This window comes from Gobio gobio (genome assembly GCF_949357685.1).
Source record: "Gobio gobio genome assembly, chromosome: 4".
Lineage (NCBI taxonomy): Eukaryota > Metazoa > Chordata > Actinopteri > Cypriniformes > Gobionidae > Gobio > Gobio gobio.
In genome coordinates this window covers 11,490,764-11,506,558 of record NC_137100.1, presented here as the reverse complement: position 1 = coordinate 11,506,558, position 15,795 = coordinate 11,490,764, and the positions used below count along the sequence as shown (strand labels likewise).

The 15,795-nt window shown below is 39.5% G+C and overlaps 1 protein-coding gene across 2 annotated transcripts in view; it reads left to right on the top strand.

The window, feature by feature from the left end:
- Positions 1–15,795, top strand: part of tmem132e (transmembrane protein 132E) — a 541,290-nt gene that overhangs the window by 479,921 nt on the left and 45,574 nt on the right. For both annotated transcript variants that reach the window (XM_079815982.1, XM_079815981.1), the window contains exon 4: positions 4,671–4,863. In XM_079815982.1, coding sequence (XP_079672108.1) covers positions 4,671–4,863 — 193 coding nt within the window. The remainder of the gene's footprint in view (positions 1–4,670; positions 4,864–15,795) is intronic.

Sequence of the window (15,795 nt, the reverse complement as noted above, 5' to 3'; positions counted from 1 at the left end):
ACAATAAAGGAATTGAATAATTAAAGGATTAAAAGGGATATAAATAAATAAGAATGGTAAAATAAGTCCTAGGTCTAATTGTAGTAGGCTAATGAAGTAATCCATTTAAACTATTTGAAAATACAATTTTATTTTAAAATGTGCACAAATTCACTCTTATTCATATGTCTAATATTGCCTCATCGTCACATTCATTTATGAATGACATAAATCATGATCGCAAAATGGTGAAATTTCATAAAAAGTTTAGTAGTTTGCATCACTAGATAGTCCATTACTGTCGGTAGCTGAACATTTCTATAATAAAACAGTTGTCTAAGACTTGCATCTACTTACATCTTTCCACGAACTCTGTTTGCATTGTCACAGTTATAGTATGACAGTAAGACCCGCCTTCTTTGATTTGATTGGCCATCTCGATCATTTTGACATTGATGAGCGCTATTAGAACACTGAGGTAGAGCAGCCTAAAAAATTAATCAGCCTAAAAATGTAACTTTTAAAAAATTGTCATCCAAAAAACAACCAGCTTTTCTCATTCTACACTAAAAGGATAAGATAACACAAATAAAATGAGAATTGTGTATGAATTGTATTATTATTTTATTCATAGCTCAGACAAAATCATTGGCTCTGGTCTGGTCCGCTTGTTCCTTTTAACAATGGGTCGGTACTTCCACATACGCCGTGACCTTTCCGACATGATGACGTCATACGCCATGAAGAAGAACAACACAGAAGGATGTTTAACCGCATTTGAGGTTAAATAGTATATAAATATATATATTTTTTTTTTTTGAAAATGACTAATGGTTTTGCTAGATGAGACCCTTTTCCTCAGCTGGGATCTTGCAGAGGCCTCTGAAGCCCTTCGAAGCCCTTTGAAACTGTATTGATTTGGACCTTCAAACCGTTGGTTGCAATTGAAAACCATTATGTGGAGAAAAATCCTGGTATATTTTCCCCAAAAAACTTCATTTCTTTTCGTCTGAAGATAGTAAGACAAGAGCCTCTTGGATGAGATGTGGGTTATTAAAGTATCATGACATTTTCATTCTGAAGTGAACTAATCCTTTAAGTACACTAAGACTGAAAAAAAATTATTTAGGCTCAATTGAATGTGCTTTTTCTTATTCCGCATAAGAAGAAGTTGTTGGTTTTGCAGCTCTGACACATTAATTACCCCCCACAAATAGCATTTTGATAACCCTGCAGCATTTTTCCACAGACACACACACTCCCAGCAAGGGAATTTATTTTTTGGCCATCTCTCTTGGCGTGGTTGTCAGCTGCTATCAGCACATCTACCTGTAGAACAGGAGTCTCAGATAAAGGAAATAATCCTTGATGAGTGTGCATGAGATCAACAGACAGGACACATTTAGCCTGTCACTATCCATTATGGAGGTTTCCTGCAGATGCTCTGAAGAAACTATTGCCTTTTTTTCCCCCGTGTTGCCAATTTAATTCCAGTATGTTGCTGAACAGTTGTGCTCAGCTGTTTTTACGACTACATCTGCGTTCATTTCACCAATACACTTGAAATCAAGGATTATTGTTTTGTGAATGTGCAGCCTTTTTGCTTTTATTGTTTTGTTGATGTGTATTTGATGTGTAATTTTTCAGATGTTCCAATACTTTTCCCTATCCCAGCTTAAAGGGATGGTGCACCCAAAAATGAAAATGTTGTCATCACTTACTCACCCTTATGTTGTTCCAAACCTGTATGAGTTTCTTTCTTCTGTTGAGCACAAAAGAAGATATTTTAAAAAATGTCAGTAACCAGACAGTTGACAGTAGCCATTGACTTCCTTGGTATTGTTTTTACCTTCTATGGAAGTCAGTGGCTACCGTACTAATCAAGTAGTTTGGCCAAGCAAGGGTAGACGGGTTTGTTGGCCCAAGAAATGAAGAAGTGAAAGATTTCACCTCTAAAAGAATAATATATATGGAGCCCCGCACATGACATGCGGGTGGGGGGAAATATGTATATCATGGCTACGAAGTAACAATTCATTCCCATGACTTACTAATATGCTTAACATTTTAAATAAATTGTGCGCATGATATAATAAATTGTTCCCTTGATTTACTAAATCGTGTTCACATTGTACTGTAATTCATTGCCTTGTTTTAGTCAAATCAAAATGAGGGAACAAATTAATTCAATGTGGCCACGATTTACTAAAACGAGGGAAAGAATTAATAATTGTGGGTATGAATTCTTATTTCGTGGCCATGATTTAACTAATGGTGCGTTCAAGTCATGTCGTAAAGATCCTATTTACGAGTTGAACGCACATGAATGCCACCACGAAGTCGTAAATACCAGTGGGAAGTTCAGGATTGTCTGTAAGCCCCGATCTGAGTTGGGGGAGTGTGAGAGAGAAACATGGCGGAATCAATGGATGCAACGTCTGTAGTTGAATATAACTATTTGTATTTGTATTTGTTTGTATTTGTATTTGTTATATTCTTTAAAAGAAGGTACACCACCATCTTGCTCCGACCAAAGAGACTTTAACGCACATGATGTCATAGACACGACTTCTCACCTCGTAAATACGAACATCCCAGGAGGACTTGAACGCACCATAAATACCGTATTGTTCCGAATATAAGACAATCACAGCGCAAGCGCTGATCCATTAAGTTGCATCATTCTTATGCCACATCAAAGGGGCAGCTTCGAGGATATTGACAGGCAAGGGCGTCAGTACATAGCTGAAATCTTAGAAATCCTGGACCTCGCTGGTGGGTAAATCCAACTCTTTGGCGATATCCAGTGCCTTCATCTGGATGACGGCTCTGGTTATGGGCAGTGCTGTCATTTATTTTTTCAGCTACGTACTGACACACTTGCCTGTCGGTTTCTTCGAATCGGCCACTTTTAGAACCGCGGTAAACTTTTCTTTGACTGTTAGCATTTTTAAGTCTTTTTGGGCTCGCTATCTTCAAACATTAACACTCTGACACACCATATTTCTTGTCTGCTTAATGAGAGTTGTTCGATGGCTCCGCTGCGTTAATCAGTCAGAAAGCTGAGAAATCAGAGCCCTTTTGAGGGGGGCTTCAGCCCCCCCTAAACTTCTGCCCAGCCCCCCTAAAAAATTTTTGATTAACCTTTATAACATATGAAACTGGCGGGAGGCTTCGGCTTCGTCCCGTTTTTCCATCTGCGTTAATCTGCGTGTTCTTCAATCCGCAGCAGCGCCGAGCAGAGCGCACGTCAGAAGCAGAGGTGGCTCAGAGGTGTGTGCGTTGATCTGAGCCTCATTGGTCTGTCACCGCTCGTCAATGTCAAAATATTTGAGAAAACCAATCAAATCAGAGTAGGCGGGCTTTATGTTCACACAGAAGCTGCTGAGGCTGAGCGCGAATCTTAGCAGCCCGACTCAACGTCAAGTGCGAGATATGTAGCTAAACTAAACATTTCATATTTGACAGCTGCTTCTTTAAGTCAGAAATGTTAAACAAATGACAAAAATATTCAGGAAAATTAATAAACTTGTCTAATTTCGCCATTTTTAATTGAAAGAGGCCTATGTAATGTCATTTATAATATAATTAACAAACAAGAAATATTAACAAAGTGGCTTTCTTCAGATTAGGCATAAGATTAATAGTAATGAATGTGTGCATATTGTAATTTAATATAATTCCATTTGTAAATAAAAATAAAAAAAGCTCAGCTTTTTTCAGCCTGTATTGGACATAAGATTAGTAATGAATGTGTGCGTATTGTGAATTAATTTAATACATTTAGTTACCTAGCTTTCAGTAAATGAACAAAAATGATTCATAAAACATACAAATATCAGTTAAAAATGTTTACTGTCTTCACTGACGAAAATGGAAAAACTTTATCAGTCATATCTGACCACTGACATGGTTTTCAAGCTATTGTTATCTAATTTTTTGGCATTCAGAACATCACCCGAACCCCCTAAATACCTCACATTTGGGATCTAAGTGATTATAAACCTGTCTACATTGTATGATTAAGGGATGTACAATATGGTCATGCAGAATAAGGCGTTAATATTTGCTTTATAAGTAATAATAAACAGTCAATATCCTAATATGCATACTAATAAGCTACTAGTTAATAGTGAAAATTGGACCCTAAACTAACGTGTTAAAAAAAAATGTTTCATACCCTCACTGGGGGCTGAGCCCCCCTAAAATGAAAATCCTAGAAACGCCCCTGTTTGAGAATGATAGTGGCTTTATGTTTCATGTTTGCTGGGAGAAATGCTGCCTGTCTAGAACAAGCGGAGTGATACAAATGGCGAACAGTCCCACTGCTGATACTAGAGTGTTTGCGATTCTTTTCTTAGATTTGAAATGGGTAAATCCATTTTTAGCCCCTGTAATCCAGTCCTAAACAACAGATGGGCCTTTGCCGGCTCTCTGATTGATTCATTTCCTGGATGTTTCAATATATAATTCCTAATACATGACAGAACATCTGTTTTTGTTCATGGCCAGCGTATTAAACCATTTAAGCTTTAAATACATACCTGACCCTAATTAGACTCTTCTAAATGATCTTAATGGCTACATTTGGTGGAAAGCCAGTATTTTTTTATGTTTTGTTCTTTCCAGCATTATTATTGATAATTTTAGTGTTCTGCTCACTGTAACACGATCATGTTGTATCTCTTCAGGGACATGGCTGCCAGCATCGAAATTATGCAGCTAGACTTTGAGATGGAGAACTTCACCAGCCAGTCTGTCACCAGAAGAATCAACTGGAATATTGATTACCGGGGCCAGAATCCAGCCTCGGATGCAGAGAAGGTGGTCACAGAGCTGACAGTTGTGCAGAAGGACATCCAAGCCATCATTCCACTTTCAATGGTAAGAAGTTTTTCCTATCTGCCACCTAGGGTCATAAAGTTTGTGAAATGAGATTGCACTTCAGTCTATTTTAAATGTAATTTAACTTGTCAAATCAGTAATGCAATCGATCACAACAGTTACCGCCCACTTTTTTCAGCAGCCTTGGTTCTGGAATTATTTTCCCCATCCATTTTCTTCTGCATTTCAAAAAGCTTTATAATGAAGAGTATAAGTCATAAACCAAAAAATTGGATTGGAAGCAAAAAAAAAAGAAAAAGTAAAAGGTTTCTGAAAATCAGGCAAGAAAAAGATCAGCCTGCAAAAATGTCATGACAGTTCTGCTTGCTGCAATCACATTTTTATGGTAACAGCAACTGTTTCATCTGAAAATCTGCAATCACTCTTGAATTTAAATTTTTTTTTACATGGAAATCACATTGAAGTTTGGGTTCTACAGAAGCATATTCCATAACACAACAACCTTGGAGCTCAGGGTTGGCCAACTTTGATTTTGGTTTTGATAGGTTTATACTTTATCTGCAGGCCCACATGACATCTGTGGCCACGCAGAATTGGAATGCCTGTCACAAAATATCACACACATAACCCGTGCATGTTTGTTTAATCATAATTGTGGATTATTTTATGAAACTTTCAACTACCAATGAGAGTGCAGTACTTTCAGCTCCAAAATAAAGATTTTTTTTCCTCAATTAATATTTATAGTGCCTTTGTGCGATAGGTGGATTTTTATCAGACGTTAGCACTGCATAGAAAGTCTACAGCACTTCTATTTCAATAGACACATTTGATATCTATTGTTATCGCTCGAGATTATATGTGGATAATGGCCACTATTTTCACATACAGTAGTTTCTGATCCGCTGCCCTTGTGAAAAGAAGTGCGCTTAAAGGTGCACTGTGTACATTTTAGCGGTATCTGTTGCAAATTGCAACCGTCCACTGCTCACCCCTCCCTTTCGAAGCACATAGAGAAGCTACGGTGACCGTCACAGGACAAAGATGTCGTCGTCTGAGACAGCAGAGAGTAGCTAGCGCTCTGTAGAGCAGTTTGTCCATTTAGGGCTACTGTAGAAACATGACGGCGCAAAATGGTGACTTAACTGTAAGGTGTATTTAGATAGAAATGGATCATTCTAAGGTAATAAAAACATAACGGTTCATTATGTAAGGTCTTTATACTCCACTGAAAACATAGTAATGTATATTATATTGCATTTCTGTCAATAGATCCTCCTAAATATTACACACTGCACTCCTTTAATTGTATTGATTGTGCATTTGTAGTGTACTTCAAAGAGTACTTAAAGAAGAGAGTAAACTTACATGACTTTGTAATCATGTCAAATTAAAATTTACTTTAAAGTACATTTTGAATAGCCTGACAAGCCAGACCCACATCAAGATATTAACTCCAAGTCTTCCAGAGTCGCGGGCAAAGCCGATTCGAAAGACCGCTGTTCGCCAGCTTCTTTGTTTTCAAGTAGCACACGGAACAGCCGCAACTCTGCCATCATTATGTTAAGCCCGCCCACCGACTCTATACACGATGTGATTGGCCTGACTAGACTTTGTTTTTTCCAGCTCGCAAGCCTATGGAGAGTTGCTAGACGCCCTGGCTGCAAATTAGATTTGCTGCCGCTATAGGGTGCGTCTAGATTTCTAGGCTACATTTTGAATCATTGTTTTAATAATCTTTTGTCATGCTTTGAAAAAATACACTTATTTTGATGTTGACTAACATACTAAAGTACTAAAAGTATTATATATTACATTTAAGTTAATATATTTTAATTGTACTAAAATAGAAACTTCATCATTAAAAATATGTAATTAAAATATTTAAATACATGACTGTTACAATTACGTTTGTCTTGTCTTCACCTGTTCTCGTTTATCCCTGATTAGTTTATCAACTCCACCTGTGTCTAACTAGTTCCCTCCATTACCTTGTGTATTTATACTCCCTGTTCTGTTCAGTCCTTTGTCGGTTATTGTTTGTCTACACATGTCTGTGTGAGCGTGTACTATGCCTTCTAAGTCTGTGTTTGGATTAAAACCTTTGTTATTCCTCACCTCCTTCGTCGTGTGCTTACTAAGCCACCCAGAACCGTAACAGAATAACCGACCCTCAAAGTGAGTATTAAAGAAGATGGACTCACCCATGCTGCAACTTCTTCTCCGTCCAGAGAGCCGGCCATACCTGGGATACCTGGCCTGGATGATCCGGAGTGGCGGTCTCCTTCCTACAGCCGGCGAGCCCGAGGCACCCACTGAGGTGATTTGAGTGTTGGAAGACGCAAAGGCCCCGGAGTTGTCGCAGGTTGGTCAGTCCATCTTAGAGCCAGGAGCGGACTGTAACCTGATCGATCTGTGGTCCGCGGATCCTTTTCCCACCCTAGTCCCCACCCTCTCTTCGTCACCTTCTTCGCCAGTCCCGTCTGGAAATCTTCTGCACGTATCCAAGCCTCTCCTGAACCCGTCTCCATTGCTGGTCACGGCCAGTCCCCTGGATCCGTCAGCACCACTGGTGTTGTCCAGCTCCTTGGCTCTACCCCCGCCGCTCACTCCGTGCGGCCCATCATCTGCGCCTCGGGCTTCCCTGCCACCAGCTCAGCTAGAGGCCAAGTCTCCGGCTACACCTCGGGCCTCCAGGCCCATATCTCCACCTCGGCCTGTCAGTCCATCACCATCGCCTCGGCTCTCTGCTCCTTCAACGCCTCCGTGGCCCGTCTGCCCAGAAACTCCGCTGGGCTCCCTCGTCTCTCCAGGTCAGCCTCCGGCGGTCGACGCACTGCCTATGCCACGGACTTCCGGGATTCGGGCTACGCCCTCACCCTGCACCCCTACGGCGTCGGCGTGCTCCTCCCTTCCTCCAGCCTCCCTGTCGGTCTCACTCGCCACATCGTCGTTCCGGTCATCCGAGTCCCCGTCACCGCTTCAGTCCCGTGAGCCAGCGACTCAGTGCCAGGCTTCCTGGCCTGCGATGTCGCCCTGGTCCGTCGGCCGCTCGGTTCCGCTGGTTCCTCCCCTCACCATGGTTCCGCCTCCGCCGATTGTTCCCAGGGCTCCATCCGCCCCTGCAGTCTGGACTCCGCCCTGGACCCTCCCTCTGTCAGCGCCACCATGGTACTGGTGCCCGCCTACTCCAGACGCTTGTCTGTCATCAGCTCCACGCCCTCCACCAAAGCCTCCGCCCCATTTTCTACTTCATGGACTCTGTTGTCTTCACGGCGCGAGGACGCGCCTTTCCGAGAGGGGGCGTAATGTTACAATTACGTTTGTCATGTCTTCACCTGTTCTCGTTTATCCCTGATTAGTTTATCAACTCCACCTGTGTCTAACTAGTTCCCTCCATTACCTTGTGTATTTATACTCCCTGTTCTGTTCAGTCCTTTGTCGGTTATTGTTTGTCTACACATGTCTGTGTGAGCGTGTACTATGCCTTCTAAGTCTGTGTTTGGATTAAAACCTTTGTTATTCCTCACCTCCTTCGTCGTGTGCTTACTAAGCCACCCAGAACCGTAACAATGACATACAAGTTTCAATAGAGATTGCACATTTTATATATTTTAGTTTTACCATAAATCCTTGTCAGTACATTCATATATTTTAACTTTACGTTCAATTAAAGTCATTATGAAATTTCAAATAATGATGTACTTAAGTGGGTCAAACTCACTCACTCTAAAGTTCCACTAATTGTATTTGATAAATTTATACCATAGTACATTTTTATTTTATTTTATTTTATTTCATTAAACATGCAACTAAATGTCTGAAAACATTGCATTCAATTCACACTTAAGGATATTATTTATATATATATATAATTTCTCTAATATATACCCTCTTTAAATGTATGCTACTTATTTTTCACAAGGGTGTTTACATTATCTTATATTATAAGAAAAGAAAAGACCTCATTCACACTTTTACTGTAGGATTTTTAAGGTAATAGGTCCATGCGTAGTGTGAGGATTTCTCATGCTCACTCCAGTGCAATAAGAAACTCCATTTTTCACCTATTAAAATGTATCTCTGGTTGGTTGAAGCCACTCGCCCAAACCCATAATATTTGTGTGTGTTTAAACTCTAGCATGATTCAGTACACTGGGACCAGGTGCAGCACAAAAAACACATTGCTTCATGTAGAGAAGCTGCTTTGACCTGTCAGTATCCTCCATCTCCCTTGAAACCTATCGGTGTGTTTCAAAAGCCCTGCGCCGGCAGAATATAGCAGTTCAAATAACAAGAAGTGAATACAAAACAAGACAGTCATGAGGGAAATACTAAAAACTGCAGCAGTGCAGGAGCCAAGGCCTCAATTTTTCACTACCTCCCTTAATGCACACACACAAAGAATCCGAGAACAGACATAAGCACTGTTAAAAAAACAACAACAAAAAAAGCCCTGCTCAGCTGCTTCCGTAGGCAGCATCTTATGACATCATAGGTGGGCTCCTCACATGAAGGCTGTTCCAAAAAGGTGGGCGATTTAATTTTGCCGTTTCCTAAAATAACGTATTTTGGACAAATTCTAATGCAGCAACACATTTATTATTTACAGAGAAGGTAACAATTGATTACAACTATTGATGGAAATAACATCACAACATTTATTTCCATCAAGAGGTGCATCAATTTTTGGTTAAGATCTTGTATTGGCAATGCAAGTCAAGCACACTGTAAAGTCTAGGCCAGCACATCCCAAAGACTTTCACTGAATTTAACGTCTGGACTCAGTGGTGCCAATTCATGTGTGAAAATGATTCTTTAATGCTCCCTCCCGCCTGTTGAATCTTGACATTGTCATCCTGGAATATGGCCATGATGTTTCTTCCTACATGGTTGTTTAGGAAATGAAAAGCTATACACTTCATCAATTAGGGTTGGAAGAACTGTTGCCAAACATATAACATGCAAAAAAACATAATAATCTCTGCAATAATGATCCAATCATTGACTCTTAAGCATTTGTCTATTTAAATCCAAACAGCGAATCAAGTATAGCATTTGTTCTGGCAGGTCACGTTAGTCAAGCTTGCATCAGCTGACTGTCAGCTGATCATGTGTGCCTATAGGAATATGATGTCTATCACAGCATATATATATATATATATATATATATATATATATATATATATATATATAAGCTCCCTCAGTACTATCAGCAGCTTTATCACATTTCTCCAGAGCTCTCATCTCACATTTGCCATCCTTGATCCCCAGCTCCTCCTCTCGTCCAGTCAGGATTTGGTATTCTGATTCCCCTTGAATCAGACTAAATTCACAAATTATTTTGTGCATTAAATATTGACCTTAAAGATATCTGAAATACATTATGTTGGTTCTGTTCTGTTCATCCTAAGGCCACATGGATGCGCAGGGAGTTCTTGCCCAGAACAGAACCATACCGCCAATCCAAACTGTATGCTAATAGTCAATCATCTTTGAAGATAGTGGTCCTGACAGAACTTTTATTTTGGGCCGGGTACTGTGTGTCATCCCTGCACCACTCTATTAACTCTTTCCCCGTCATTGACAGAATTGTCCAGCTTTCCTTGTTTTCACTGTTATACGGTAGGGGACGCTATTACACATCTTCTGAAAGAGTAGTAAATCTCCTGATCCAAGCACATGCAAAGACAATACAGAAATAAGCGATATCATATGTAATCATATGCATGTAAAATAATGCGATAATCAACATTAAAGTCCCTGTAAATGCAATTCTGAGATTTGTCTCTAAACACATTATAAATGTTAGAAATGTACGGAGGTGGACAAAGTGCAAAACTCCATTACTTGAGTAAAAGTAAAAGTACCACTGGTCAAATATTACTCCATTACAAGTGAAAGTTGTAAAGACAGATTTTTACTTAAGTAAAAGTACAGAAGTACTTGCTTATAAAAGTACTTAAGTATCAAAAGTAAAAGTAAATGCATTATTTTATTATTGTTGCATTGTTGTATGAATGCACGCTGTGCCATCATGGTAGTTTAAGCCAGTCAGTCATGCTCCATCTGACATGCCAGCATATCTTGAACTCATTTAAATACTTGTTTAAAAGTTACAGAGCTCTTATCAAAGTCAAAATCATACTAGAAAAGAAAGGTTTCTACATTGTCTTTATTTGACAGGATTATGTAAAAACATATTTCTGAAAGGTCTTCAGTTAACATTATTAGCCCAACTACGTTTTTGCATGCTAACTAACATCATTGTCGAACGTTACCTATGTGTTAGCACTGTATCCACAAGGCTATGGCAACTTGGCAGGTAAAAATAATTTGACCGACCATACTTCATACCAGTGTTCATTTTGACAGCAAATTTTGATTTAGTGTTAGTCATAGTCTTTTGACCATAACATTTTAGGCTTCTGAATTGTTTTAGTTTTAGTTTTAATTGACTATAATAAGATTTTAGTAGATTCAGTTTCAGTACTTGTGGTCTGGCGTCTGAGAGGCAGCTTTCTGTGTGCACATCCGTGGTTTCAGCACAGACAGCGGAAACGCACCCAGCATTTGAGAGCAGAGAATACTGCTTATTTTGATAAGCTATTTTATTCACTTGCCGTTTTCACTTGCTATAAGACTGTGCAAGTATTAGGGGTGTTGACGGACTCTATCACTCCATCTATGTTTTGATCATCATTCTGAATTCGATCTGGATGTAGTCTTTGACAAAAACGCGATTTTCTCAGCTTTTTAATCAAAATGTGGCTATTTTTTTATGAAACGTACCCACATTCAAGTGTTGATTAAAAAGGAATGTATGAAGTTAAAATAAAAAGGGTTTCTTTGTTCAAAGGTAGAGGGTCTGCTCTTTCTTTTGATATATTGCATATTCAGATATTCACACAACAAAATATTCTGGGGGCCATGAAATCTTTGTGAAAATGATCAAAGACACTGGCAGTGGCTAGCAACTTTTTTTTAAATGCTTGTGGGGAAAGAGTTAAAAGCAACGTAACTTACCGTAAACAGCTCCAACAGAGCTTTATGATTGGCCCAGAGCAGACTTCTTAAATCAGCCTGACCTCGTGCATACTCATACCGGTAATTGTGTTCTTTGTTCACAAACAGCATCATTTACTGGTAATGCTATCATACCGGGAAATTGCCAGAACTGATTTAATGGTATTTTTGAGAAGACCTTGTTCACACATGATCTCTTAACAGTAATTTACCGGTAAGTCAGGTCTTTTTGTATACGTTTTTAGGCTATGTAGCTAATCAGTCATTACACGGGTCCTGTTAGGACATTGCCAGAGAGGGCAGTTGTCTATGTGGGCAGTAGACAGCAAGGCAGCTCACTAGATTTTGGAGCTAAAGTGTTAGACACATGGATGTGTGTGTTCAATAGCTGGAAGATATGGGATAGATACACAATGTGCCATGTGTTTATGTGGGCTTTATGCATGAAAAGACCTTCTTTATACATTTTCTAAATACTTAAGAGGTCTGTTCATCCTCATTGGGGGATTTGGAAGTAGGAAGCAATCAGAGAGGCTCATATAAGAGGTGTTTATAGACACAACAATGGCAGAACCTATATGTTGTATGCCAAGTGCCTGAAATGAATCCTGCACTGATTTAGGCTAGCAAATGCTGTACACCCACAGAGCCACATTCACGTTCAAAGCATCTAATAATTATCCTACATACAGAGCAGACGCACACATGCAGATACAACACAATGCATTAACACACACAATAGGCAGCACACATGCATTTATTTTGAATTATCACATGTATAAATCCCTGGATACAAAGCAGAGTATGAGAGAGAGTTTGTATATACATGTGTGATCCAAATCTGAGACCACACTGAAAATCAGAGATATCAAATCAAAATGGAATAGATAAGATATTTATATGCATACACATATTTATACGCTTGCAGTTTTTTAAGCATAATAAACTCCTCCAAATTACACTTCTTCAGCTTATCTAGAAAACAAAAACACAGGAAACAGAACAACACCTATTAACGACTAAGCAATGCAATTAACAAGACACAGGTGAGACACATGAGGGTCAATCAAACACCATGGCAACAGATGAGCACGAATAAAGAAAACAAAGGAAACTGATCTGAAAACAGTGCAAAACTAACTCAAAGTCCAACTGAAGCAACACATAAACACAGAACAGATGTGACAAGCTAACAATTAATCAACGATGGATTAATTGTTGATAATAATCTAATCTAAAACTTATAGATGGTCGATTAAGCATGGTCGTTAGTTTTGAGGTGTGTGCGGCTTGTGTTAAACACGTGCAGCAGGAAAAATTAAGCGAGCACACTGTAGTTATTATCTTAATATCTTCAAGCCATGCAATGGATAAGGTAGGCTAGCCATTTATTTCAAAACATAATAAACCAAGGGTCCTAACAAGTGATTTTACTGAACCTAAGAACTACTCACTTGTGTAAACGGCACAATAAAGGTTAATAGAATAAACAAGTAATAAGATCATGATTGATGAGTTATGATCTTCCAGCGTTGTTTCAGCAGTGCTCTCCTATTCTATGGCATACATTAAATCAAGACCTGTCAATCTGAGCGATCAAACCAATCCAAGTGTGCTTCAGCTGCCTACTAAGGTTTACGAATGTTTCGCAAAGTTAAAAAAAAGTAACCTGGTGCTGTTTACATGTGCGTTGGCACAGTTTTTTTCATACAAATACTTGATACTTGATATAGTTTTGTCTCTAACTGAACCAAAAATGCTTGTTGTATTCTGCTAGTTGAGACCTTTTCAGCAATATATGACACAAGGCTATCTGTTATGTACTATGATTTTACATATCACATTTTCATGTAAAGCAGTTATTTTTTCCACACTATGAAAATAGAACACTTCTAATACTTCAGCACATTTTGTTAAAGGTGCAGTGTGTAATATTTATCAGGATCTATTGACAGAAATGCAATATAATATACATAACTATGTTTTCAGTGGACCTTACATAATTAATTGTTATGTTTTTATTACCTTAGAATGAGCCATTTCTATCTACATACACCGCAGGTCTTTTTACAGTGAAGTCGTCATTTTGCGCTGTCATGTTTCTACAGTAGCCCTAAAACTTCTCTACAGAACACTAGTCACTCTCTGCTCTCTCCAACGACGACATCTTTGTCCTGTGTCAGTCACCGTAGCTTCTCTATGTGCTTCGAAAGGAGGGGTGAGCATTGAGTGGTTGCAATTCCCAACCTCACTGCTAGATGCCGTTAAAATTCACACACTGCACCTTTAAGTGATGGTCATATCCCTATATTCACTGTAAAGCGAAGCTTCTAAGCTTTAAAACAACCCTCCACTTCGGATTTAGAAGGTTATGGTTAACAATTATTAGATTAATTAATCATTAATTTAAACAACGATCGATTATGGGAATTTATGACTTCCATAAATTGACTTCCATAAATTAAATTGACTAACTTTCGAATCTTACGAACACCATACAAATCTTATGAACATGTGTGTGTTTATTTAGGTTTTACGTCTTATGAACTAATTAGTACTGGAGACTGAATATTTACAAAAAATTTGCACACAATAAAAAAATCTGACAGCTTTGTTTTTAGATATGTCATCAAGGTAAAAATGGCAATTATGCTTGCGGCAGCATTATCTCGGTGGTTCTGAACACAGTGACTGCACGCTGCATTTGCATTTACATTTACATTTAGTCATTTAGCAGACGCTTTTATCCAAAGCGACTTACAAATGAGTGCAATAGAATCAACTAGGACAGTCAAGGGCAACAATATGCAAGTGCTGTAACAAGTCTTAATTAATCTAGAACACAAAACAAGCGAGTTTAGTTATAATGGTGCAGAGCCAGTGGTTGCTTTGTAGGCGAGCACCAGTGCCTTGAATTTGATGCGAGCAGCTATTGGTAGCCAGTGCAGACTGATGAAGAGAGGCATGACGTGCTCTCTCTTTGGCTCGTTAAAAACCACCCTCGCCGCTGCATTCTGGATCAGTTGCAAGGGTTTGATAATGCATGCCTGAAGGCCCGCTAGAAGAGCATTACAGGAGTCCAGTCTGGAGAGAACAAGAGCTTGGACCAGGAAATGTGTGGCCTGCTCTGATAGGAAGGGTCTAATCTTCCTAATGTTGTATAACGCAAATCTGCAGGACCAGGTTGTTGCAGTAATGTGGTCAGTGAATTTTATCATTTGAACTGTTGAATTGTGAATTGAAACAGTGAATTGTTCTGTTCAAGAAACATAGAGAGCTGGTTGAACACAACTCACTCAAGTGTCTTTGCAATAAAAGGCAGAAGGGATACCGGTCGGTAGTTTTCTAAAAGTGCTGGGTTCAGAGAGGATTTCTTAAGCAGTGGGGTTACCCGAGCCTGCTTAAATGCTGTGGGGAAGGTCCCGGTGTGAAGAGAGGTGTTGACAATGTGAGTGAGTGCAGGAGTAACTGAAGAAGAAATGGCCTGAGGGAGGTGTGTGGGGATAGGATCAAGCGGACAGGTAGTGGGGTGATTGGAAAGGATTGGAGACTTCAGCTTCAGAGAGCAGAGAGAAAGAGGGTAGCGTGTGTGTGATGGTTGTTGAAATGTGCGTTTCAGTTTGTGGTGTGGAGAATTGGCTGCTGATGGAGGAGGTTTTGTTTGTGAAGAATGATGCAAAATCGCCAGCTGTAAGAGCTGATGAAGGAGGAGGAGGACAAAGGAGCGAAGAGAAAGTTTTGAAAAGTGCACGAGAGTTGTGATAGTATGTAGTCTTAGCAGTGGAGACATTTGCAGAGAAAGAAGCGAGAAGAGACTGATAAAGGGTAAGGTCAGTAGCGTTATTAGTTTTGCGCCACTTCCTCTCTGCCGCCAGTCCAGAACAATGTTCGCGGAGAACATCAGACAGCCAGGGGGCAGAGGGGGTGGTGCGGGCTGGCCTGGAT